The following is a 25,222-nucleotide window of genomic DNA, read 5'->3' as shown; positions in this document are numbered from 1 at the left end:
GGATGTCGAGCGGGTCTAACATGATACTGTGAAAGTTCAATCCACAATGGATACAACACAGTCGCGAGAGTCCAGTCCAAAGCGGATCCAAGACACAGCAGTGAGAGTCCCGTTCACAGCGGAGCCAGCAGGAAACCATCCCAAGCGGAGGCGGATCAGCAGCGCAGAGATGTCCCCAGCCGATACACAGGCGAGCAGTACATGGCCACCGGATCGGACCGGACCCCCTCCACACGGGAGAGTGGGACATAGAAGAAAAAGAAAAGAAACGGCAGATCAACTGGTCTAAAAAGGGAGTCTATTTAAAGGCTAGAGTATACAAATGAGTTTTAAGGTGAGACTTAAATGCTTCTACTGAGGTGGCATCTGGAACTGTTACCGGGAGGGCATTCCAGAGTACTGGAGCCCGAACGGAAAATGCTCTATAGCCCGCAGACTTTTTTTGGGCTTTGGGAATCACTAATAAGCCGGAGTCCTTTGAACGCAGATTTCTTGCCGGGACATATGGTACAATACAATCGGCAAGATAGGATGGAGCTAGACCGTGTAGTATTTTATACGTAAGTAGTAAAACCTTAAAGTCACATCTTAAGTGCACAGGAAGCCAGTGCAGGTGAGCCAGTATAGGTATATATGTATGTATATATGTATATAAAGGTATATACAGTATAGGTATATATGTATGTATATATGTATATAAAGGTATATACAGTATAGGTATATATGTATGTATATATGTATATAAAGGTATATACAGTATAGGTATATATGTATGTATATATGTATATAAAGGTATATACAGTATAGGTATATATGTATGTATATATGTATATAAAGGTATATACAGTACAGGCGTAATGTGATCAAACTTTCTTGTTCTTGTCAAAAGTCTAGCAGCCGCATTTTGTACCAACTGTAATCTTTTAATGCTGGACATGGGGAGACCCGAAAATAATACGTTACAGTAGTCGAGGCGAGACGTAACAAACGCATGGATAATGATCTCAGCGTCTTTAGTGGACAAAATGGAGCGAATTTTAGCGATGTTACGGAGATGAAAGAAGGCCGTTTTAGTAACCAAGAGCTACTTCTTGGGTATTGATTAGTGCAAATGACTACCAGTTTGATACACACTTAAAATACATTGCCAGAAATAGCCAATTTGCTCAATTTACCTTTATTAAATAAATCTATATATATATAGGGGCGGCATAGCTCGGTTGGTAGAGTGGCCGTGCCAGCAACTTGAGGGTTGCAGGTTCGATTCCCGCTTCCGCCATCCTAGTCACTGCCGTTGTGTCCTTGGGCAAGACACTTTACCCACCTGCTCCCAGTGCCACCCACACTGGTTTAAATGTAACTTAGATATTGGGATTCACTATGTAAAGCGCTTTGAGTCACTAGAGAAAAGCGCTATATAAATATAATTCACTTCACGGTGGCAGAGGGGTTAGTGCGTCTGCCTCACAATACGAAGGTCCTGCAGTCCTGGGTTCAAATCCAGGCTCGGGATCTTTCTGTGTGGAGTTTGCATGTTCTCCCCGTGACTGCGTGGGTTCCCTCCGGGTACTCCGGCTTCCTCCCACTTCCAAAGACATGCATCTGGGGATAGGTTGATTGGCAACACTAAATTGGCCCTAGTGTTTGAATGTGAGCGTGAATGTTGTCTGTCTATCTGTGTTGGCCCTGTGATGAGGTGGCGACTTGTCCAGGGTGTACCCCGCCTTCCGCCCGATTGTAGCTGAGATAGGCGCCAGCGACCCCAAAAGGGAATAAGCGGTAGAAAATGGATGGATGGACTTCACTTCACATATAAAAATGGGTATTTCTCTCTGTCATGCCGCCATACATTTTTTTATGCTTTTACGGAAGGTTAAAGAGTATAAATGAGGAAAAAACACTTAATTGAACAATTTAAAAGAGGAGAAAACACGAAAAAAATTTAAATTAATTTTTGAAAGATAGTTTATCTTCAATTTCGACTTTTTAAAATTCAAAATTCAACCCAAAAAAATGAAGAGAAAAACTAGCTAATTCGAATCTTTTTGAAAAAAATTTAAAAAATAATTTAAGAAACATCATTAGTAATTTTTCCTGATTGAAATTAATTTTAGAATTTTGATGACATGTTTTAAATAGGTTAAAATCCAATCTGCACTTTGTTAGAATATATAACAAATTGGACCAAGCTATATTTTTTAACAAAGACAAATCATTCTTTCTTGTAGATTTTCCAGAACAAATTTTTTTAAAGAAATTCAAAAGAATTTGAAATACGATTTACATTTGATTCTACAGATTTTCTAGATTTGCCAGAATATTTTGGGGGAATTTTAATCATAATAAGTTTGAAGAAATATTTCACAAATATTCTTTGTCGAAAAAACCGAAGCTAAAATGAAGAATAAAATTAAAATGTATTTATTATTCTTTACAATAAAAAAAAAAAAACTTGAACATTGATTTAAATTGTCAGGAAAGAAGAGGAAGGAATTTAAAAGGTAAAAAGGTATATGTGTTTAAAAATGCTAAAATCATTTTTAAGGTTGTATTTTTTCTCAAAAAATTAATTTATTTAAACAAGTCTTTAAAATATTTTCCTGGATTTTCAAATTCTATTTGAGTTTCGTCTCTCTTAGAATTAAAAATGTCGAGCAAAGCAAGACCAGCTTGCTAGTAAATAAATAACATTTAAAAAAAAGAGGCAGCTCACTGGTAAGTGCTGCTATTTAAGCTATTTTAGAACAGGCCAGCGGGCGACACATCTGGTCCTTACAGGTTACCTGGTGCCCGCGGGTACCGTGTTGGTGACCCCTTGTTTATAGGAATCTTCCACTATTCTTTTTAAAGCACATTGGTGAAGTCACACACTGATGTTGGTCGAGAAAGCCTGACTCTCAGACGCCGTTCTAATTCATCCCAAAGGTGTTGTTTCGGGTTCCGGTCAGGACTCTGTGCAGGCCAGTCAAGTTCATCCACACCAGGCTCTGTCATCCATGTTTTTATAGACCTTGCTTTCTGGACTGGTGCACAGTCATGTTGGAAGAGGAAAGGGACCCGCTCCAATCGGTTCCCACAAGGTTGGGAGCATAACATTTTCAAAAATGTTTTGGTATCCTGGAGCATTCAAAGTTCCTTTCACTGGAACTAAGGGACCAAGCCCAACTCCTGATAAACAACCCCTTGCCATAATTCCTCCTCCATCAAATTTCACACTCTGCAGAATACAGTCCGAAATGTAGCGTTCTCCTGGCAATCTCCAAACCCAGGTTGGTACATCAGATTACCAGATTGAAAATCGTGATTCATCACTCCAGAGAAGGCGTCTCCACTGCTCTAGAGTCCAGTGGCGACTTGCTTTAAACCACTGCATCCCACGATTGGCATTGGACTTGGACTCTTTTATTTTTCAAACAAACGTCTCACGGTCGTTAGCTTTAGCATTAGCCATGTTTAGCTACGTGTGCTGCTACGGAAATAAAGGGGCGGGTGGAAGCTAGGGAAGCTCTTTGGGGTAAAAATGATGTCGTAGCAAGAAGCAAAAAAAAAATGTATACACAGTCGTGGTCAAAAGTTGTCATACAGTTGTAAAGAACATAATGTCATGGCTGTCTTGAGTTTTCAATCATTTCCAGGACTATTATTTTTTTGTGATAGTGATTGATTCCCAGCAAGAACATTCAGAAGCTGCAGTACATTCAGAATTGTGCTGCTAGAATCCTAATTACAGTGCGGAAATACGACCATATCACACAAACTCTAAAATCCCTTCACTGGCTTCCTGTTCCACTCAGGATTGAATACAAAGTCTACCTACTAACTCACCAGTTTCTCCATGGAAACCTCCCCCTATACCTCAAAGAACTACTCACCCCCAAATCATCCACACGACCCCTCCGCTCCAAACAGGCTAACCTCCTCCAACCTTCGAGGACAAAGCTACGAACTATGGGAGACCGGGCTTTCTGCTCCACTGCTCCCAGTCTGTGGAACGCTCTCCCTGACCACCTGAGGGCACCTCAGACTGTGGATGCTTTTAAAAACGGCTTAAAAACCATTCCTTTCAAAAAAACATACTAGTTCTAGCTATCAGGCCAGGGGTAGGGAACCAATGGCTCTAGAGCCAGATGTGGCTCTTTTGATAACTGCATCTGGCTCTCAGATAAATCTTAGCTGACATTGCTTAACACGATAAGTAATTAATAATTCCGCTGGTAATCACAGTGTTAAAAATAACATTCAAATTATAAAACATTCGCATGCATTTTAATCCAACTATCCGTTTTCTACCGCAAGATGTGGCATTAATGGTAAGAAGTATTATATTTATTATCGGTTAACTTTAGAATAACAATGTTATTAAAAAGAATAAGAGACTTATTATACTCTAAAAAGGTTGGTCTGACTTAAAAATGCACACATTTAGTTGTATTCAGTGTTAAAAAATATTCTATGGCTCTCACGGAAATACATTTTGAAATATTTGGCTTTCATGGCTCTCTCAGCCAAAAAGGTTCCCGACCCCTGTATTAGGCTGTTCTAGTTTTTATATTTTATTTATTTTTATTTTTATTATTATTATTATTATTATTTTTGTTTAATACACTGTAGCACTTTGTGGTTGTTTGCTCAATGTAAAGTGCTTTTTACAAATAAAGTCTATTTTATTATTATTGGAGCAAAAACTTGTTGGTCACGAAAAACAATTTCAAGATCAACTTCCGATATATCTGTCGGTTTTAAGTTTGAACTATTATTTTGTTTGTTTTATGCTCTTTGGTCAAAACTTTAATGTTTTTATATGGCAACCACTCAACATACGCAATATTTTTTCCACATAAAACATTTTGAAGTGAAAATTTTTACTGTAGCACTTTGTGGTTGTTTGCTCAATGTAAAGTGCTTTTTACCAATAAAGTCTATTTTATTATTATTGGAGCAAAAACTTGTTGGTCACGAAAAACAATTTCAAGATCAACTTCCGATATATCTGTCGGTTTTAAGTTTGAACTATTATTTTGTTTTTTTTATGCTCTTTTGTCCAAACTTTGATGTTTTTATATAGCAACCACTCAACATGCAATATTTTTTCCACATAAAACATTTTGAAGTGAAAATTTTTACTGTAGCACTTTGTGGTTGTTTGCTCAATGTGAAGTGCTTTTTACAAATAAAGTCTATTTTATTATTATTGGAGCAAAAACTTGTTGTTCTCAAAAATCAATTTCAAGATCAACTTCCGATATATCTGTCGATTCTAAGTTTGAACTATTATTTTCTTTGTTTTATACTCTTTTGTCCAAACGTTGATGTTTTTATATGGCAACCACTCAACATACGCAATATTTTTTCCACTTAAAACATTTTGAAGTGAAAATTTTTACTGTAGCACTTTGTGGTTGTTTACTCAATGTAAAGTGCTTTTTACAAATAAAGTCTATTTTATTATTATTGGAGCAAAAACTTGTTGGTCACGAAAAACAATTTCAAGATCAACTCCCGATATATCTGTCGATTCTAAGTTTGAACTATTATTTTCTTTGTTTTATACTCTTTTGTCCAAACGTTGATGTTTTTATATGGCAACCACTCAACATACGCAATATTTTTCCCACTTAAAACATTTTGAAGTGAAAATTTTTACTGTAGCACTTTGTGGTTGTTTACTCAATGTAAAGTGCTTTTTACAAATAAAGTCTATTTTATTATTATTGGAGCAAAAACGTGTTGGTCACAAAAAACAATTTCAAGATCAACTTCCGATATATTTGTCGATTTTAAGTTAGAACTATTATTTTGTTTGTTTTATGCTCTTTTGTCCAAACTTTGATGTTTTTATATGGCAACCACTCAACATACGCAATATTTTTTCCACATAAAACATTTTGAAGCGAAAATTTTTACTGTAGCACTTTGTGGTTGTTTGCTCAATGTAAAGTGCTTTTTACAAATAAAATCTATTTTATTATTATTGGAGCAAAAACGTGTTGGTCACAAAAAACAATTTCAAGATCAACTTCCGATATATCTGTCGATTTTAAGTTTGAACTATTATTTTGTTTGTTTTATGCTCTTTTGTCCAAACTTTGATGTTTTTATATGGCAACCACTCAACATGCAATATTTTTTCCACATAAAACATTTTGAAGTGAAAATTTTTACTGTAGCACTTTGTGGTTGTTTGCTCAATGTAAAGTGCTTTTTACAAATAAAGTCTATTTTATTATTATTGGAGCAAAAACGTGTTGGTCACAAAAAACAATTTCAAGATCAACTTCTGATATATCTATCGGTTTTAAGTTTGAACTATTATTTTGTTTGTTTTATGCTCTTTTGTCAAAACTTAGATTTTTTTTATATGGCAACCACTCAACATGCAATATTTTTTCCACATAAAACATTTTGAAGTGATCATTTTTAAGTAAAAATTAATTATAAAATTTTTTTTTTTGTCCTTTTTTTTGCGCAATGGAAAAAAAAGAAAAAGACAAAAGGAAAAAAAAAGTGAAGTGAATTATATTTATATAGCGCTTTTCTCTAGTGACTCAAAGCACTTTGCATAGTGAAACCCAATATCTAAGTTACATTTAAACCAGTGTGGGTGGCACTGGGAGCAGGTGGGTAAAAAGTGTCTTGCCCAAGGACACAACGGCAGTGACTAGAATGGCGGAAACGGGAATCGAACCTGCAACCCTCAAGTTGCTGGCACGGCCACTCTACCAACCGAGCTATGCCGCCCCATGGCAGCTTTGTGTCACTTTTTCCTATTAGATTTCACCTCATTCCACTTTTAAATGTTTTTTTAATTTATTTTTGCAATACTATCAATTTTGCATTTTTTGCAGAATCTGTGGCGGGCCGGTAAACAATTAGCTGCGTTCCGCAAATGGCCCCCCGGGCCGCACTTTGGACACCCCTGACTTAAATGTATCAATACAATTGATATATCACCCAGGCCTACTTTGTCACTATATAATGATCCTATATTGTCTTTTTTTCAAAGTGAATCCAGCGCCAAATTCTGGTCTGACACGTTAGAAAACTTCAACATGAAAAGCACTTAAAGGTATTCTAACTTTTCCCAACATTTTCTTGCTTCCATCATTGGTTTTTAAGTGAGTAGATGTGACGCACGCACTTTAGTTGCCAAACTGCATTGGAATTGTCCAATAAAACTTAGATTTGCTTCTCCTACTAACCTCCGTCCATCCGCGATACATTTTCTCTCAAAGCTTCGGCCCTATTCCTGCAGAGAGCCCCCGTGTAGAAGGGCCTGTGTAGGATATAATGAATTAGGTGTCTACCCAGGGTTCCCTGACCTCTGACCCATGACATCGTCAATCATGGAGGTCCTACATTTTAAGTGGAATGGTGGGCCTCAAGCCTGGAAGGGTTAGCCCGGACTCTGCTGGTAAGCAGGTTCCAGCGATTTTCACTTGTTTTCTATTTGTTGTTTTAACCCAGGGGTGTCCAAACTTTTTCCACTGAATGGAAAAATTCAACAATGCGCGGGTCGTTTTGATATATTTCAAACCATAACAAAATACATGGATTCTTTTTTGTTTTTACCTTCAGTACTCCCAGGGACCATAGAGGGTCTCCGTCATTAACATCCATTTTCTACCGCTTATTCCCCTTTGGGCTTGCGGGGGGCGCTGGCGCCTATCTCAGCTACAATCGGGCGGAAGGCGGGGTACACCCTGGACAAGTCGCCACCTCATCGCAGGGCCAACACAGATCACCGTGAAGCCTCCGTCATTAACATGTTTAACATAAGTCAAATTATTATTTTCATTTTTTATGTAACGCTTACATCCATCCATCCATCCATCCATCATCTTCCGCTTATCCGAGGTCGGGTCGCGGGGGCAGCAGCCTAAGCAGGGAAACCCAGACTTCCTTCTCCCCAGTCACTTCGTCCAGCTCTTCCCGGGGGGATCCCGAGGCGTTCCCATATAGTCTTCCCAACGTGTCCTGGGTCTTCCCCGTGGCCTCCTACCGGTTGGACGTGCCCTAAACACCTCCCTAGGGAGGCGTTCGGGTGGCATCCTGACCAGATGCCCGAACCACCTCATCTGGCTCCTCTCCATGTGGAGGAGCAGCGGCTTTACTTTGAGTTCCTCCCGGATGGCAGAGCTTCTCACCCTATCTCTAAGGGAGAGACCCAAACTCATTTTGGCCGCTTGTACCCGTGATCTTATCCTTTCAGTCATGACCCAAAGCTCATGACCATAGGTGAGGATGGGAACGTAGATCGACCGGTAAATTGAGAGCTTTGCCTTCCGGCTCAGCTCTTTCTTCACCACAACGGATCGGTACAACGTCCGCATTACTGAAGACGCCGCACCGATCCGCCTGTGGATCTCACGATCCACTCTTCCCTCACTCGTGAACAAGACTCCTAGGTACTTGAACTCCTCCACTTGGGGCAGGGTCTCCTCCCCAACCGGGAGATGGCACTCCACCCTTTTCCGGGCGAGAACCATGGACTCGGACTTGGAGGTACTGATTCTCATTCCGGTCGCTGCGAACCGAACGCTTACAGTAAATCTCTATATCAACTTCAGGTTGATATAAAGTTAAAAAAGAGGTTACATGCCTTTTCAGTAGGGATGCACCGAAATGAAAATTTGTGGCCAAAGCCGGATAAAATTTAAAAGCTTGGCCGAAGGCCGAATACTGAATACCGAATAATGAATGCAGTTTTTCACAATTTTTTTTAATATTGCATAAATAGCCAACAATACATTTTTAGACATGTTTTTTTAAATAAAAGTACATTTTTATTGAATATTGACATTTTTTTTAATATTCCAGTAGACTTTGCTTTTCAAAAAAAGCACAAAGTTTTTCATTTATATTAGGCCTTAAAACAAATCATGCATTCCAAAAAAAAAATAAAGTGCATTAAAGTGGATAAACCCACAACAAATGAATTATTGTCCTTTTGGCAAAAGTCTGCTTAGCCACAGTAGATATGCTAATAATGTAAACAGAAGGCTCAGGTAAATCTCAATTAAGTGTGTGCTTGTAACCTCATACACTTATACAGGTAGCCTACACAACAGGCTAATAATGTAAAGAGCACACATCAGAGAAATACCGTCTGCTCGGTATCGTGTAACGGGACTCAATGTGCTCCATGAGTCTCCGAAAGCCAGTGTCCTCCACAACACTAAACGGTTGATCATCCAAAGCCATAAACTCCATTACCTTCTTCGTAATTCCGTTTGCTTTGGCACTGTCAGTCGCAAACTTTTTCGCCCTCTCAAAGACGTCGGCCACGAGGCACCTCCTCGAGACAGTTTGGCTGAACGTTCGTCGCAAACTGCAATACTTTTGTCACTTTCCGACACTTTAAAATATCTCCACACTGCTGACATTTTTCCGAAGGCGCCCGGGTCTCTGCTACACCAGAGTCTGTTTGGATGTACTGGAGGAGATGCGGATGAGGGGACAGGGCTGCGGAGCTAGCACTGAGCGCTGGGACGGAGAGTCTTCGCGGTGTCTCGACTGGGTGAGCAGGTGTCGGACACCTCAGTCTCCTTGGACGTATCCTCGCTCATCCATGCGGACTGGACACTGGCCGAGAGTGGAGTCGGCTGTCTTGGTTGCTTTGTTGGGTCTGCTTCTGTCTCTGGCCATGCTCCCTCCTCCCCAGCGGACGATGGCGTGGAACACCACAGAGGCCACCACAGTGGATATGTTTATTTTACTTTTTATTCATAGCTGTATGTAGAAGTGTCTGGTTGTATCTGCTGCTTTAATGTCTTTAATGTCCTATGTGTTCTTTGATGTTTGATGTTTCCCTCTTACACACATGGAAGAGGGATGCGTAGAGGGGGTCCGGTCCGATGACCATGGATGAAGTACTGACTGTCCAGAGTCGAGACCCAGGACGGACCGCTCGTCGGGACCCAGGATGGACCGCTCGCCTGTATCGGTTGGGGACATCTCTACGCTGCTGATCCGCTTGAGATGGTTTCCTGTGGACGGGACTCTCACTGCTGTCTTGGAGCCACTATGGATTGAACTTTCACAGTATCATGTTGGACCCGCTCGACATCCATTGCTTTCGGTCCCCTAGAGGGGGGGGGTTGCCCACATCTGAGGTCCTCTCCAAGGTTTCTCATAGTCAGCATTGTCGCTGGCGTCCCACTGAATGTGAATTCTCCCTGCCCACTGGGTGTGAGTTTTCCTTGCCCTTTTGTGGGTTCTTCCGAGGATGTTGTAGTCGTAATGATTTGTGCAGTCCTTTGAGACATTTGTGATTTGAGGCTATATAAATAAACATTGATTGATTGATTGATTGATTGATACTATGGCTATGAGTTATTTTTTTTTTTGTTTTTTTTTCCCCCCCCTTGGCCTCAGTCTGCACCCCCACTCCAGGGCCCAGGCTAAGACCAATTTTTTAATTTTATTTTAATCTTCTATTTTTTTCTTCCCCCCCCCTGCCACCCCCCTTGTATGTCATCTTTTTTGTAAGGGGCGCTGGAAGCCGGCAGACCCGTCAGCGATCCTGTTCTGTCTCCCTGTAATGTTTGTCTGATCTTGAATGGGATTGTGCTGAAAATTGTAATTTTCCTGACGGAATAAATAAAGTACTATCCATCTATCTATCTATCTGGTTCCAACGTCACCGCGTCACTGCACGTTGCTTGATTGCGTCACCGCGTCCAAAAATTGCGTCATTGCGTCACACGCCACTATTCGGCCTTGTTCTTAACTCATTCCACCGAAGGCCGAATGTGGCTTTTTTTGCCATATTCGGCCGAATATATTCGGTTACCGATTAATCGGTGCATCCCTACTTTTCAGTCAAAGACAACTTTGTTTTTTGTAGTCAAACTGAAATATGCAGTATTTCCCCCATTGTCCAAAACATTCATAAAGCAATGTTTGATCTGAAGTAATTGGAGCCCTAAAAATATCAATAATGCAGGACGTCGTTGATTTAAATGTATTATTATTTCTGAGTAATCACAGTGAAAAAATGAATAAAATCACACTAAATATCTTTGGGACCCAAAAGGTCCCCCGCTCATAAAGTGATAGATTTTTATTTTTATTTGTTTTACTTTCAATACTTAAGTTACGAGATCAACTTCAGATATATCTGTTGATTTTATACTATTATTTTGTTGGTTTTATGCTCTTTTTTCAAAGAAAACACTGTTTTTATATGGCAACCACACAGTATATGCTCATAATATTGTCCAAATAAAACATTATAAAGTGAAATATTTGAAGTAATTGGAACATCCCACAGGGGCGGCATAGCTCGGTTGGTAGAGTGGCTGTGCCAGCAACTTGAGGGTTGCAGGTCCGATTCCCGCTTGTGCCATCCTAGTTACTGCCGTTGTGTCCTTGGGCAAGACACTTTACCCACCTGCTCCCAGTGCCACAAACACTGGTTTAAATGTAACTTAGATATTGGGTGTCACTATGTAAAGCGCTTTGAGTCACTTGAGAAAAAGCGCTATATAAATATAATTCACTTCACTTCACACATCAATAATTCATTATAATAAAAAAAAAATTCCTTTTTTTTTTAACATTGGCAATAAGAGCAAAATAAAGAAAAACAAACAGCCTGCATGGCAGATCTGTGTCGACATTGCAACTTTTCCCCGTTAGATTTCACCTGTTGCGTTAGACCCGGTCTTCTGCCGGTCACCTCCCAGGTTGGTTCGATGACACATAAGCTGGTTATAAATGAATCCCTGAGACAGAGTACATTTTCTTGATATTTTATTCCAAAGCTCTAGGAGACCAATCTTTGATACAACAACCTTTCAATCGCATTGCCCAAATTGATCTAATTCTACTCCCCAAATCTGAGACAGAGTACATTATCTTGATATTTTATTCCAAAGCTCTAGGAGACCAATCTTTGATACAACAACCTTTCAATCGCATTGTCCAAATTGATCTAATTCTACTCCCCAAATCTGAGACAGAGTACATTATCTTGATATTTTATTCCAAAGCTCTAGGAGACCAATCTTTGATACAACAACCTTTCAATCGCATTGCCCAAATTGATCTAATTCTACTCCCCAAGTCTCGCCTCTTACTCCCTCTCACCGGCCCCCCTTCTTGTCCTCCCCTCCTCTTTGCCTCGGACAGTTGAGATAAGAAAAAGAGTGTTATGACCTCCTGCTACATTCAAGGTCTACGCATGGCCCACACTTAGATATTCTAAAATATAAATTTGATTTAAAAACGATATCTATCTCTATCACACCTCATTCTACTTTTTTTTGGTGTTTTTTTTATTTTTGCAATAGCATTTCCAGAATGTGTGGCGGGCCACTAAACATTTAGCCGCGGGCCGCACTTTGGACACCCCCTGTCTTAACGGCTTAGTGTTCATCCTCACTGATGTGTTTGGAGGGAATACATGACCGGCTCTATCATTTGTTTAAAGGTCGGAGAAGAGAAACATATCGTGTCAAAGTAAGAGGAGGACTTGAAGATGGATGAAAATATCTTTCCCCTCTGGCACATATGGAACAAATTTGCTCCTCTCCTTGTTGCTGCTGATTTCTGTGCACATAGTTGGGAAGGAGAAGTGTATCTGATGTGGAAATGTGGGCTTTGTGTAATGACGGCTTTTTGTAGGATTAAGCCAAAGCAGGTTTATGGGCAAATGTAACCAATAATACATCCTTCCTCCTTTCCTGTATTCCACTTCTTCCTCCTTTCTATTTCTTTCCCCTCCTCACTGTATGAATTCCATTTTTTTTTTTTTTTTTAATCAGTTCACCTGCATGTTCTCTTTCATTGAAGTGATTTACAAGCTCTGTGCATCGGCCGCTGTGCCCTTCTGCTCATGCACACTCTATTTATTAGCACTGGGAGGTTATCACCGACTGTCAAAGTGACAGACGCGGCTTTATCATCCGCTTTTTGGAAAATGGGTTTGCTTTTACCACTATTTTTTTTTTAATACAGTTTCTTACCATACCTGTTTGGTGCCTTGCATGTGCTGTGGTGGATTTAAAGGCCTGCTGAAATGAGATGTTCTTATTTAAACGGGGATAGCAGGTGTATTCTATGTGTCATACTTGATCATTTCGCCATATTGCCATATTTTTGCTGAAAGGATTTAGTAGAGAACATCCACGATAAAGTTGGCAACTTTTGGTCGCTAATAAAAAAGCCTTGCCTGTACCGGAAGTAGCAGACAATGTGCGCGTGACGTCACGGGTTGTGGAGCTCCTCACATCTTAACATTGTTTACAATCATGGCCACCAGCAGCAAGAGCGATTCGGACCGAGAAAGCGACGATTTCCTCATTAATTTGAGCGAGGATGAAAGATTCGTGGATGAGGAAAGTGAGAGTGAAGGACTAGAAGAAAAAAAAACGACGAGGGCAGTGGGAGCAATTCAGATGTTATTAGACACATTTACTAGGATAATTCTGGTAAATCTGCTTATTGTGTTACTAGTGTTTTAGTTATATGATATGGTCGTACCTGTTCAACCTGAAAGTCGGACGGGTGTGGCCATGGGTGTGGTGACCGGCAGTGTCTCCGTGGGAAGCAGTGTTTCGCAAGCAGCCGGGCAGAGATTTTTTTTTTTTTTTTCCCTCCTCCACGGTGTAAGCATCCGACAGTCAGGGGCGACTTCAGTGTGTAAAGGATATCACCACATGCGCTCAGGAACACTTCATAAAACCACTGTCAGTAACTACAGTTCTAATCGTGGAAGGGGAGGCACAGGCTCGGTGGCCACAGATAAATTGCTGGCTGTCCAGATTCGGGACCCGGGGTGGACCGCTCCCCTGTGCATCGGTCGGGGACATCTCTGCGCTGCTGACCTGTCTCCGCTGGGGATGGTGTCCTGCTGGCCCCACTATGGACTGGACTCTCACTATTATGCTAGATCCACAATGGACTGGACTCTGATAATATTATGTTGGATCCACTATGTACTGGACTCTCCCTATTATGCTAGATCCACTATGGACTGGACTCTGATAATATTATGTTAGATCCACTATGGACTGGAATCTCACACTATTATGTTAGATCCACTATGGACTGGACTCTCACTATTATGTTAGATCCACTATGGACTGGACTCTCACGATATCAACTAGATCCACTATGGACTGGACTCTCCCACTAGTATGTTAAATCCACTATGGGCTGGACTCCCACAATATTATGTTAGATCCACCATGGACTTGACTCTCACTATGATGTTAGATTCACTATGGACTGGACTCTCTCACTATTATGTTAGATCCACTATGGACTGGACTCTCCCACTAGTATGTTAAATCCACTATGGACTGGACTCCCACAATATTATGTTAGATCCACCATGGACTGGACTCTCACTATGATGTTAGATTCACTATGGACTGGACTCTCTCACTATTATGTTAGATACACTATGGACTGGACTGGCATTGTTCTTGCTGAAATAAGCAGGGGCGTCCATGAAAAAGACGGTGCTTCGATGGCAGCATATGTTGTTCCAAAACCTGTATATACCTTTCAGCATTAATGGTGCCTTCACAGATGTGTAAGTTACCCATGCCTTGGGCACTAATGCACCCCCATACCATCACAGATGCTGGCTTTTCAACGTTGCGTCGATAACAGTCTGGATGGTTCGCTTCCCCTTTGGTCCGGATGACAAAATGTCGAATATTTCCAAAAACAATTCGAAATGTGGACTCGTCAGACCAAAGAACACTTTTTCACTTTGCATCAGTCCATCTTAGATGATCTCGGGCCCAGAGAAGCCGGCGGCGTTTCTGGATGTTGTTGATAAATGGCTTACGCTTTGCATAGTAGAGCTTTAACTTGCACTTCCAGATGTAGCGACAAACTGTATTTAGTGACAGTGGTTTTCTGAAGTGTTCCTGTGCCCATGTGGTGATATCCTTTAGAGACTGATGTCGTGTTTTTGATACAGTGCCGTCTGAGGGATCGAAGGTCACGGTCATTCAATGTTGGTTTCCGGCCATGCCGCTTACCTGGAGTGATTTCTCCAGATTCTCTGAACCTTTTGATGATATTATGGAGCGTAGATGTTGAAATCCCTAAATTTCTTATAAATGCACTTTGAGAAACGTTGTTCTTAAACTGTTTGACTATTTGCTCACGCAGTTGTGGACAAAGGGGTGTACCTCGCCCCATCCTTTCTTGTGAAAGACTGAGCCTTTTTTGGGGAAGCTGTTTTTATACCCAATCATGGCACCCACCTGTTCCCAATTAGCCTGCACACCTGTGGGATGTTCCAAATAAGTGTTTGATGAGCTTTCCTTAACTTTATCAGTATTTATTGCCACCTTTCCCAACTTCTTTGTCACGTGTTGCTGGCATCAAATTCTAAAGTTAATGATTATTTGCACACACAAATTTTTTTTTATCAGTTTGAACATCAAATATGTTGTCTTTGTAGCATATTCAACTGAATATGGGTTGAAAAGGATTTTACCATGGGGCGGTATAGCTCGGTTGGTAGAGCGACCGTGTCAGCAACTTGAGGGTTGCAGGTTCGATTCCCGCTTTCGCCATCCTAGTCACTGCCGTTGTGTCCTTGGGCAAGACACTTTACCCACCTGCTCCCAGTGCCACCCACACTGCTTTAAAAAAAAATGTAACTTAGATATTGGGTTTCACTATGTAAAGCGCTTTGAGTCACTAGAGAAAAGCGCTATATAAATAAAATTCACATTTGCAAATCATTGTATTTTGTTTATATTTGCATTTAACACAATTTGGAAACGGGTTTTGTATTTTAATTTTTAGTTATTTTAATCGGACTTAATACCAGCTCGTGCAGTGTTCCAGATAAACGAGTACTTCTGGGAAAATGTTGGTCCTTTATATTAGCCGGTGCCAAACTGGTGATATAGATGAGGAGAGGAGTGAGGAGGCGTGTAATGGAGTGCTGTGAGGAGAGCAGCAGCCTGACGAATGGAGCCCGTCGTGACTCTTGAAGTGTCAGCAAGAGCTTCCAGATAGATAACCTCTGCTCTGCTCAGCTTCCAGCGTCACACCAGCCATTAAACTCATTTTCACAATACACTTCTTTTCATGTCCGGTCCTGACTTTTTCCCTTCTTTTACTCTCCTCCTGTTCTGGTCCTCTCTCAGCCACACTCCGGTACCGGGCCTGTCCTGCTGGCTGGGTACGAGGATGGATCTCTGCTGTTGTGGGACATAACCCAGAAGTCCACCTTGAGTCAAACCAAAGCTCACAACGAGCCGCTCATGTGCCTGACCTTCGACCCCGAAGTACTGAGAGGCATATCGGGGTCTTCCGAGAACCAGCTCTGTTCCTGGATCCTGGACGGGCAGAACAGCTTGCAGGTTGGTGGGCAGTTAAATTGTCAGTAGATAAAAACCTAAATATTTAATTTAAAGTAAAAGGTCAATTTTTTTATTTTCTTTTAAACATCTCTATTTTTTTAAGCAAAGTTAACAGAAATATAATACAATGCAAATCAATCAATGTTTATTTATATAGCCCTACATCACAAGTGTCTCAAAGGGCTGCACAAGCCACGGCGACATTCGCGGTTCAGCGACCACATACAGGCAAGGAAAAACTCACAACCCAGTGGGACGTCGATGAGAATGACGGTCTGCTCTAAAGGGGCAGACCGGATGTAATGGACGTCAAGTGGGTCTAACATAATATTGTGAAAGTCCAGTCCATAGTGGGTCTAACATAATATTGTGAAAGTCCAGTCCATAGTGGGTCTAACATAATATTGTGAAAGTCCAGTCCATAGTGGGTCTAACATAATATTGTGAAAGTCCAGTCCATAGTGGGTCTAACATAATAGTGTGAGAGTCCAGTACATAGTGGGTCTAACATAATAGTGTGAGAGTCCAGTACATAGTGGATCTAACATAATAGTGTGAGAGTCCAGTCCATAGTGGATCTAACATAATAGTGAGAGCATCCAGTCCATTATGGATCCAACATATCAGTGTGAGAGTCCAGTCCATAGTGGATTTGATATAATAGTTTGAGAGTCCAGTCCGTAGTGGATTTGATATAATATTGTGAGAGTCCTGTCCATAGTAGGTCTGACATAATATTGTGAAAGTCCAGTCCATAGTGGATCTAACATTATAGTGAGAGCATCCAGTCCATTATGGATCCAACATATCAGTGTGAGAGTCCAGTCCATAGTGGATTTGATATAATAGTTTGAGAGTCCAGTCCGTAGTGGATTTGATATAATATTGTGAGAGTCCTGTCCATAGTAGGTCTGACATAATATTGTGAAAGTCCAGTCCATAGTGGATCTAACATTATAGGGTGAGAGTCCATAGTGGATCTAACATAATAGTGTGAGAGTCCAGTCCATAGTGGATCTAACATAATAGCGTGAGAGTCCAGTCCATAGTGGATCTAACATAATATTGTGAGAGTCCAGTCTATAGTGGATCTAACGTAATAGTGTGAGAGTCCAGTCCATAGTGGATCTAACATAATATTGTGAAAGTCCAGTCCATAGTGGATCTAACATAATAGTGTGAGAGTCCGTAGTGGATTTAACATAATAGTGAGAGTCCAGTCCATAGTGGATCTAACATAATAGTGTGAGAGTCCAGTCCATAGTGGATCTAACATAATATTGTGAAAGTCCAGTCCATAGTGGATCTAACATAATAGTGTGAGAGTCCGTAGTGGATTTAACATAATAGTGAGAGTCCAGTCCATAGTGGATCTAACATAATAGTGTGAGAGTCCAGTCCATAGTGGATCTAACATAATATTGTGAAAGTCCAGTCCATAGTGGATCTAACATAATAGTGTGAGAGTCCAGTCCATAGTGGATCTAACATAATATTGTGAAAGTCCAGTCCATAGTGGATCTAACATAATATTGTGAAAGTTCAGTCCATAGTGGGTCTAACATAATATTGTGGGAGTCCAGTCCATAGTGGATCTAACATAATAGTGTGAGAGTCCAGTACATAGTGGATCTAACATAATAGTGTGAGAGTCCAGTCCATAGTGGATCTAACATAATAGTGAGAGCATCCAGTCCATTATGGATCCAACATATCAGTGTGAGAGTCCAGTCCATAGTGGATTTGATATAATAGTTTGAGAGTCCAGTCCGTAGTGGATTTGATATAATATTGTGAGAGTCCTGTCCATAGTAGGTCTGACATAATATTGTGAAAGTCCAGTCCATAGTGGATCTAACATTATAGGGTGAGAGTCCATAGTGGATCTAACATAATAGTGTGAGAGTCCAGTCCATAGTGGATCTAACATAATAGTGTGGGAATCCATAGTGGATCTAACATAATAGCGTGAGAGTCCAGTCCATAGTGGATCTAACATAATATTGTGAGAGTCCAGTCCATAGTGGATCTAACATAATATTGTGAAAGTCCAGTCCATAGTGGATCTAACATAATAGTGAGAGAGTCCGTAGTGGATTTAACATAATAGTGAGAGTCCAGTCCATAGTGGATCTAACATAATAGTGTGAGAGTCCGTAGTGGATTTAACATAATAGTGAGAGTCCAGTCCATAGTGGATCTAACATAATAGTGTGAGAGTCCAGTCCATAGTGGATCTAACATAATAGTGAGAGTCCAGTCCATAGTGGATCTAACATAATATTGTGAAAGTCCAGTCCATAGTGGATCTAACATAATAGTGTGAGAGTCCGTAGTGGATTTAACATAATAGTGAGAGTCCAGTCCCTAGTGGATCTAACATAATAGTGTGAGAGTCCAGTCCAAAGTGGATCTGACATAATATTGTGAAAGTCCAGTCCATAGTGGATCCAACATAATAGTGAGAGTCCAGGTAAATACAAATATAATACAATGATTTGCAAATCCTTTTCAACCTATATTCAATTGAATAGACTGCTAATTTCAGGGACAATATGTCATCCAGCAAAATTTGTTATTGGTTGAGGTCTCGTGTCCTACTGGAAGATGATTTGTCGAAAAGACGGTACAAATATTGCACTTACATAGATAGCGGGAGAGAAGTATTGCAAATAATCAGGAGCCGAATGGTAAGAGCTTGAGGAGGTTCTTGGCCATAAATCAGTCGCTGGCTCCACAGCGTTGGTGTGGCCGGGGGCCAAGTGCTTTAGAGGTCACTCTGGATGTCACTCAGGACTCCAACACCGCCCACATAAACTTTAAAATACACTCGCCTATTACCCTTGGATAATATTGTTAGAATGCCACCTAATATAAAAAGACAACAGGATAAAAATGATCACTTTGCAGTAATACCAAATTCCTTTCCACCCACAGAACCTCATTTAGCAGTTAAAATAAACAATAAATATTATTTTGTACTGAGGATAAACTGCCCTTTTCCAGTACTTTCTCACAGAAGCCTCCTTTTTTCACCAACACCTGTGCAAATACATGCCCAGCCACAACATTATTGTAAATAATGTAAATAATTCAATGTACATACTCTGATGATTAACTTGTGTGATGACTATTATGTTGATAGTATATATTTGTACCATGAATTGATTAACTTATTGGGGTGTTACCATTTAGTGGTCAATTGTACGGAATATGTACTGTACTGTGCAATCTACTAATAAAAGTTTCAATCAATCAATCAAACCAAAAGATATTGCTTTAGCATGGAACCCATAAGTCATTTTACATAACCATCAAAGCCTTAGAGCAGGGGTCTCAAACATGCGGCCCGCACCTTAATGTGAAAATGTAATGTTGGTGCAGCCCACGAGTTGTATATGAATGGCGCTTTACCTGCATACCCTCGACTTTCGGGACACACCCAGTTTTCAGTGCCCCTCCAGGGGTAATTACCCTCCCGGATTACATCCAAACAATAATATTAAGGTGGCACCGTGGAGGCACTGCCTTTATCGTCCTCAACAACCTGTATAAACAGCATGCCAGCCCAACTACATGATGTTTTAACAGACCAAATACCCAGAATCCCATGCAGCCCTAACTCTTCCGGGCTACAATGTACACCAACGCCCCGGCCCCGCCCAACCCCTATTGTAGCCCGGAAGAGTTAGGGCTGCATTGGATTCTGGGTAGTTGTTCTGCTGTGTTTATGTTGAGTTACGGTAGGTAAGTAGGTAGGTCTTTATTGTCATTGCAACAAGTACAACGAAACTTTGTTTTCAGCACAAACCTGTTCAAGATTAGACAAACAAACAGTGTAGAGGGTTACAGAACAAGAACGCTGATGGGTCGCCATAAGGCGCCCCGTAAAAGATGGGAAAAAGGTCAACGCTGGGGAAGGATGAGTAAAAAAAATACAATCCAGACTGGGATCCTAAGGGGGCCCAGTTCAGAGTGAGAAAAAACCTCCATAGCAAAGCACATATACATATTACAACATACATCTCGAGACATCTAGCAACAGAGGGAAAGTAGTTCAAGGTCATGTTGGTAGGCCGCAAGTCTCAGGCGCTGACCATCCATTCATCACCCCTATGGGATTGCGTCGAGGGCGTTGGATTGGGGGACAGGAGGGTGTATGTGTGGCGTATATATTTTTTTGTGAATGTGTGTGTGTGTGTGTGTGTGTATAAGCCCATAGTGTGTCTCTGTTCCGCGGCCTTGATGTATTTGCCGTCGCTAGTCCAAAGTTCACAACAACAGGTGTGTGTCCATGAGAGACAAAAAAGGGAGTTTGTTGTGTCTTCCTGCAGTGATCTTCGGGAGAGTCTCGAAAAAAATCCAAGTTAAAATGATTTGTATGCGGGTGGAAAAAAAATGTGCTTTTCACTCTAAAATTGTCTATGACTGGTCCTCAAAAACTGCGGGGTAGACAGTCCGATGTAATCAACAGTTCTTCCCGCATCCTCCAATCATTTGTGGCAGCTTTGGGGTACCTTGAAGACTGGCCAGCAACTTCCAATTTGTCGACAAACCAGAGCAACGCTTACTCCAATCAGCAGATGTCCTGTTGTCATAATTCCGAATAGGTGGATATCTTCATGTCCTTGACAGAAAAGGGTCGCCGGGCACACAGCCCTCCTTCTTCTCCCAAGAGTTCGTGGTGTGTCCAGCAACAACCGCTTCGTCACGACAGCAGGTTCCCCCAAACCCAAGATCTTGTCAATTTTGTTGAGGCCAGTTAAATAGTTTCAATGTTTAGATTTGGAGAGCAGTGCAAAAAGAGGCAACAAGAAAGTTAAGACAAGACTAAAAGAAGCAAGCAGGAGAGATAAGGGAGAGGAAAGGGGAGCGTCCACCCTCGGTGAGTGCCAGAGATGTGTTTTTCAATCTTGTTTGGTGTGGGTTCACAGTGTGGCGCATATTTGTAACAGTGATAAAGTTGTTTATACGGCCACCCTCAGTGTGACCTGTATGGCTGTTGACCAAGTATGTCTTGCAGTCTCTTCCGTGCGTCTGTAGAAGCCTCATACAATATGTGATTGGGTGGGCACACTGTATGTATGTATGGTGGAAAAGCGGATGAGACGACATGTTGTAGAGCAGTGGTCCCCAACCACTGGGCTCGATTGGTACCCGGGCCACAGATTTTTTTTTTTTTTTTTAATGTTTTTATTTTTATTAAATTAACATAAAAAAACACAAGATACACTTACAATTAGTGCACCAACCCTAAAAACCTCCCATTTTCATGACAAAAAATATTTAAAAAATGTTACCCTTAAAATGTGTTGAAAAAGATTAGATATGTATTTGGTTCGATAAACTGAAAATGATGGAAATATAGTTATTTTTTTCAAGCAGCAAAATATTGTTTGTTTAGTCTTTATTTGAAGAGACAATGCACAGAAACATTAAGCTCAAAGACACATATGTTCTGTACCAGATTATAGCTAAATAGCTCATTTCCATCTGCAGTCCCTGGCTACCAAAATAAAGAGAAACAAAAATCATGCAATAAAATTATGACAATAAAATCTTACCATATCATAAAATCAAATTAAGAAAATTCATAAAATGCCCTTTCATGGACATACTTAATAAACAATACAACCACCCCTCCTTTACATCATAAAACAGACAATACATGCTCTTGTTCACATCTGTCATCATTTGTAAAAACAACCATGATTTTAACACACACCTCACAATTTTCAACAAAATGCTCTCATGCATAAATATAATACACAATAAGTTGACGTGTCAATCATATTGTCCACCTTAGTGACCGTGTGAGCAGCTTTGATTGCTCCAAAGCCACTTTTTAACTTCATTTTTAAATGAAGAGTAATCCGTTTTTAAGTTTGTTGTGAGGTTGTTCCATTCTTTTATGGCTTTATATGAAAATGCTGATTGTGCAAAAGATGTTTTACATCTGGGGACGCTACACTGCCCCCTGGTGTAGGCTCGTGTGTTTCTAGTTACAGCAGCAGCAGTCAACTGGACAAAGTGCTTAAGTGGCGCTGGTGCAGTGTTATTTAGGATTCGATGGGCCTTTCGTATTGATGCTAATCTTTGAATGTTAGCGAAATTTAACAATCTATATTTTTGGCGATTTAAACTGTGATGGTGATGTGGTTTTCGGTAAAAGATTTTGAGCCAGTGTGGAAAGTTTCCAATGGCCTCAGTGTCATTTTGCTTGCCTGCGACCAACATGTTATACAATAATAAAAACTACCGTATTTCCTTGAATTGCCGCCGGAGCGCAAATTATTTTAAAACCTCTTCTCACTCTGGCGTTTACCAAAGGCATGCGGTAAATTTAGGCCTGCGCTTATTAATTTGAGTGTGATGTAAGGATACCATCATGATAAGGACATTTAATTAATAAAACATTATTATGGTCTTACCTTTACTTATAAATGAAGTCCATGCGCAGCTCCTTCTGATCAAAAGCATCGATAACTTGTTTATAGAAGTCTTCCTTATCTTTCTTCAGTTTTAAAAGTCTCTCTGTCTCGATGGAGATCTTCCTTTATTACTTCCTGCTTCGATTGAAAGTTCAGTTTAGAAAACGGTTTTATTTTAGATATGTAATCCTCCATGTTAAAAGTGCAAGCGAGAGGAAAAAATAAACGATCGCCGCTCACTCTTGCTGCTTGTTGTCACTTCTTCTGCAGCCGAGTAGTCGCAAGAAGGATCACTAGCGCCCTCTACCACCAGGAGGCGGGAGTCATTTAATGACTCATATTTGACACACGCAGCTACGGTATATTAATAAAACATAGCTGCTTACTGTTCTTTTTAACATATTCAATAGCTTGGACCTTAAATCCTACTGAATAGCTCTTAATCTTCTTCTCTTTATGCGATTTCAAATGATTGAAATCAGCCCCGGGCTTCACGGTGGCAGAGGGGTTAGTGCGTCTGCCTCACAATACAAAGTTCCTGCAGTCCTGGGTTCAAATCCAGGCTCGGGATCTTTCTGTGTGGAGTTTGCATGTTCTCCCCGTGAATGCGTGGGTTCCCTCCGGGTACTCCGGCTTCCTCCCACTTCCAAAGACATGCACCTGGGGATAGGTTGATTGGCAACACTAAAATTGGCCCTAGTGTGTGAATGTGAGTGTGAAAGTCTGTCTATCTGTGTTGGCCCTGCGATGAGGTGGCGACTTGTCCAGGGTGTACCCCGCCTTCCGCCCGATTGTAGCTGAGATAGGCGCCAGCGCCCCCCGCCACCCCAAAAGGGAATAAGAGGTAGAAAATGGATGGATGGATGGAAATCAGCCCTTTCCATTTTGAAAATGATGACAGGTGAAGTGTCACTCGTGACGTGACGAGTTTGACCCGGTGGAAATTTTGGACATGCGCTAATAAAAATAATATTTTGCGAAACGAGTTTGACCCGGCGGTAATTTTAGGCAGGCGCATACTATATACCCGGCGGCAATTCAAGGAAATACGGTATTATCGATTCAGTATTGTAATACAGGACTGGAAAAAAACACACTTAGAGCAAAATCATCCAACAGGGGACTTTTAAATAACCCCTAAGTGCAGCTCAGTGTGACATCCAGACAGCAAAGCCCGGTTCTTCCCACAAAAGTATTTTGTGTGGCGATAGTTCGAGGGTGGGCAGAGGAGGGGGGTTGGGGGGAACTGCTGGGTGGCGTACTCGGGGCCCCAGGTCCTGACAGATGACCCTTGAGAGGTAATAAAAATATCAAAACCTCGGAGGCCCCTTAAGCAAACAAAAAACACATCTGCAGTAAAGGGAACAGTAGACACAGTGGGAAGCTGCAATAAAGGTTGAGGAGGTCGTAAGCACCGCAGTATCCCACTCCTCACAAATTACCGCTTCAACATGGCCCGGCTTTATGGGCCTGGCTGACGGGGGACTGATCGATGGGGCCGGTTTGGAAATCAAGAGGAAACTAAATGAGACACAACACAGCGCAGTTGTGATTTAGTGAAGCTTTGTTGGAGTGAGCTTATCAAGGCCCGCTGAAGTAGATATGTGCAGGAATGGTGGTTAATGTAATACACATGGCTCTCAACTGCTCTTATCTGCTGCAGGGCCTAGCCTCCCTAGAAATGAAGCATATTCTGCAACAAACACACACACACTTTCTTGTGAATGTACTGCACGAGTTCACTTTTGCCAAGAAGCTATTTAGCCTATTTTTCGGATTATAAATCGCGTTTTTTTTTAGGGGTGTGGGGAAAATTCGATTGGAATTTGAGTCGCGATTCTCATTTTTTTTCAATCAATCAATCAATCAATCAATCAATGTTTACTTATATAGCCCTAAATCACTAGTGCCCCAAAGGGCTGCACAAACCACCACGACATCCTCGGTAGGCCCACATAAGGGCAAGGAAAACTCACACCCAGTGGGACGTCGGTGACAATGATGACTATGAGAAACCTTGGAGAGGAGGAAAGCAATGGATGTCGAGCGGGTCTAACATGATACTGTGAAAGTTCAATCCACAATGGATCCAACACAGTCGCGAGAGTCCAGTCCAAAGCGGATCCAACACAGCAGCGAGAGTCCCGTTCACAGCGGAGCCAGCAGGAAACCATCCCAAGCGGAGGCGGATCAGCAGCGCAGAGATGTCCCCAGCCGATACACAGGCGAGCAGTACATGGCCACCGGATCGGACCGGACCCCCTCCACAAGGGAGAGTGGGACATAGAAGAAAAAGAAAAGAAACGGCAGATCAACTGGTCTAAAAAGGGAGTCTATTTAAAGGCTAGAGTATACAAATGAGTTTTAAGGTGAGACTTAAATGCTTCTACTGAGGTAGCATCTCGAACTGTTACCGGGAGGGCATTCCAGAGTACTGGAGCCCGAACGGAA

General features: G+C 41.2%; 1 protein-coding gene across 3 annotated transcripts in view; it reads left to right on the top strand.

The window, feature by feature from the left end:
- Positions 1 to 25,222, top strand: part of gnb1l (guanine nucleotide binding protein (G protein), beta polypeptide 1-like) — a 123,014-nt gene that overhangs the window by 74,747 nt on the left and 23,045 nt on the right. For all 3 annotated transcript variants that reach the window (XM_061907088.1, XM_061907087.1, XM_061907090.1), the window contains one exon: positions 16,125 to 16,340. In XM_061907088.1, the coding sequence (XP_061763072.1) occupies positions 16,125 to 16,340 (216 nt within the window). The remainder of the gene's footprint in view (positions 1 to 16,124; positions 16,341 to 25,222) is intronic.

The sequence above is a fragment of the Nerophis ophidion genome, linkage group LG07 (genome assembly GCF_033978795.1).
Source record: "Nerophis ophidion isolate RoL-2023_Sa linkage group LG07, RoL_Noph_v1.0, whole genome shotgun sequence".
Lineage (NCBI taxonomy): Eukaryota > Metazoa > Chordata > Actinopteri > Syngnathiformes > Syngnathidae > Nerophis > Nerophis ophidion.
The sequence above is the reverse complement of the archived record's forward strand: the minus strand, read 5'-3'. Positions and strand labels throughout refer to the sequence as shown.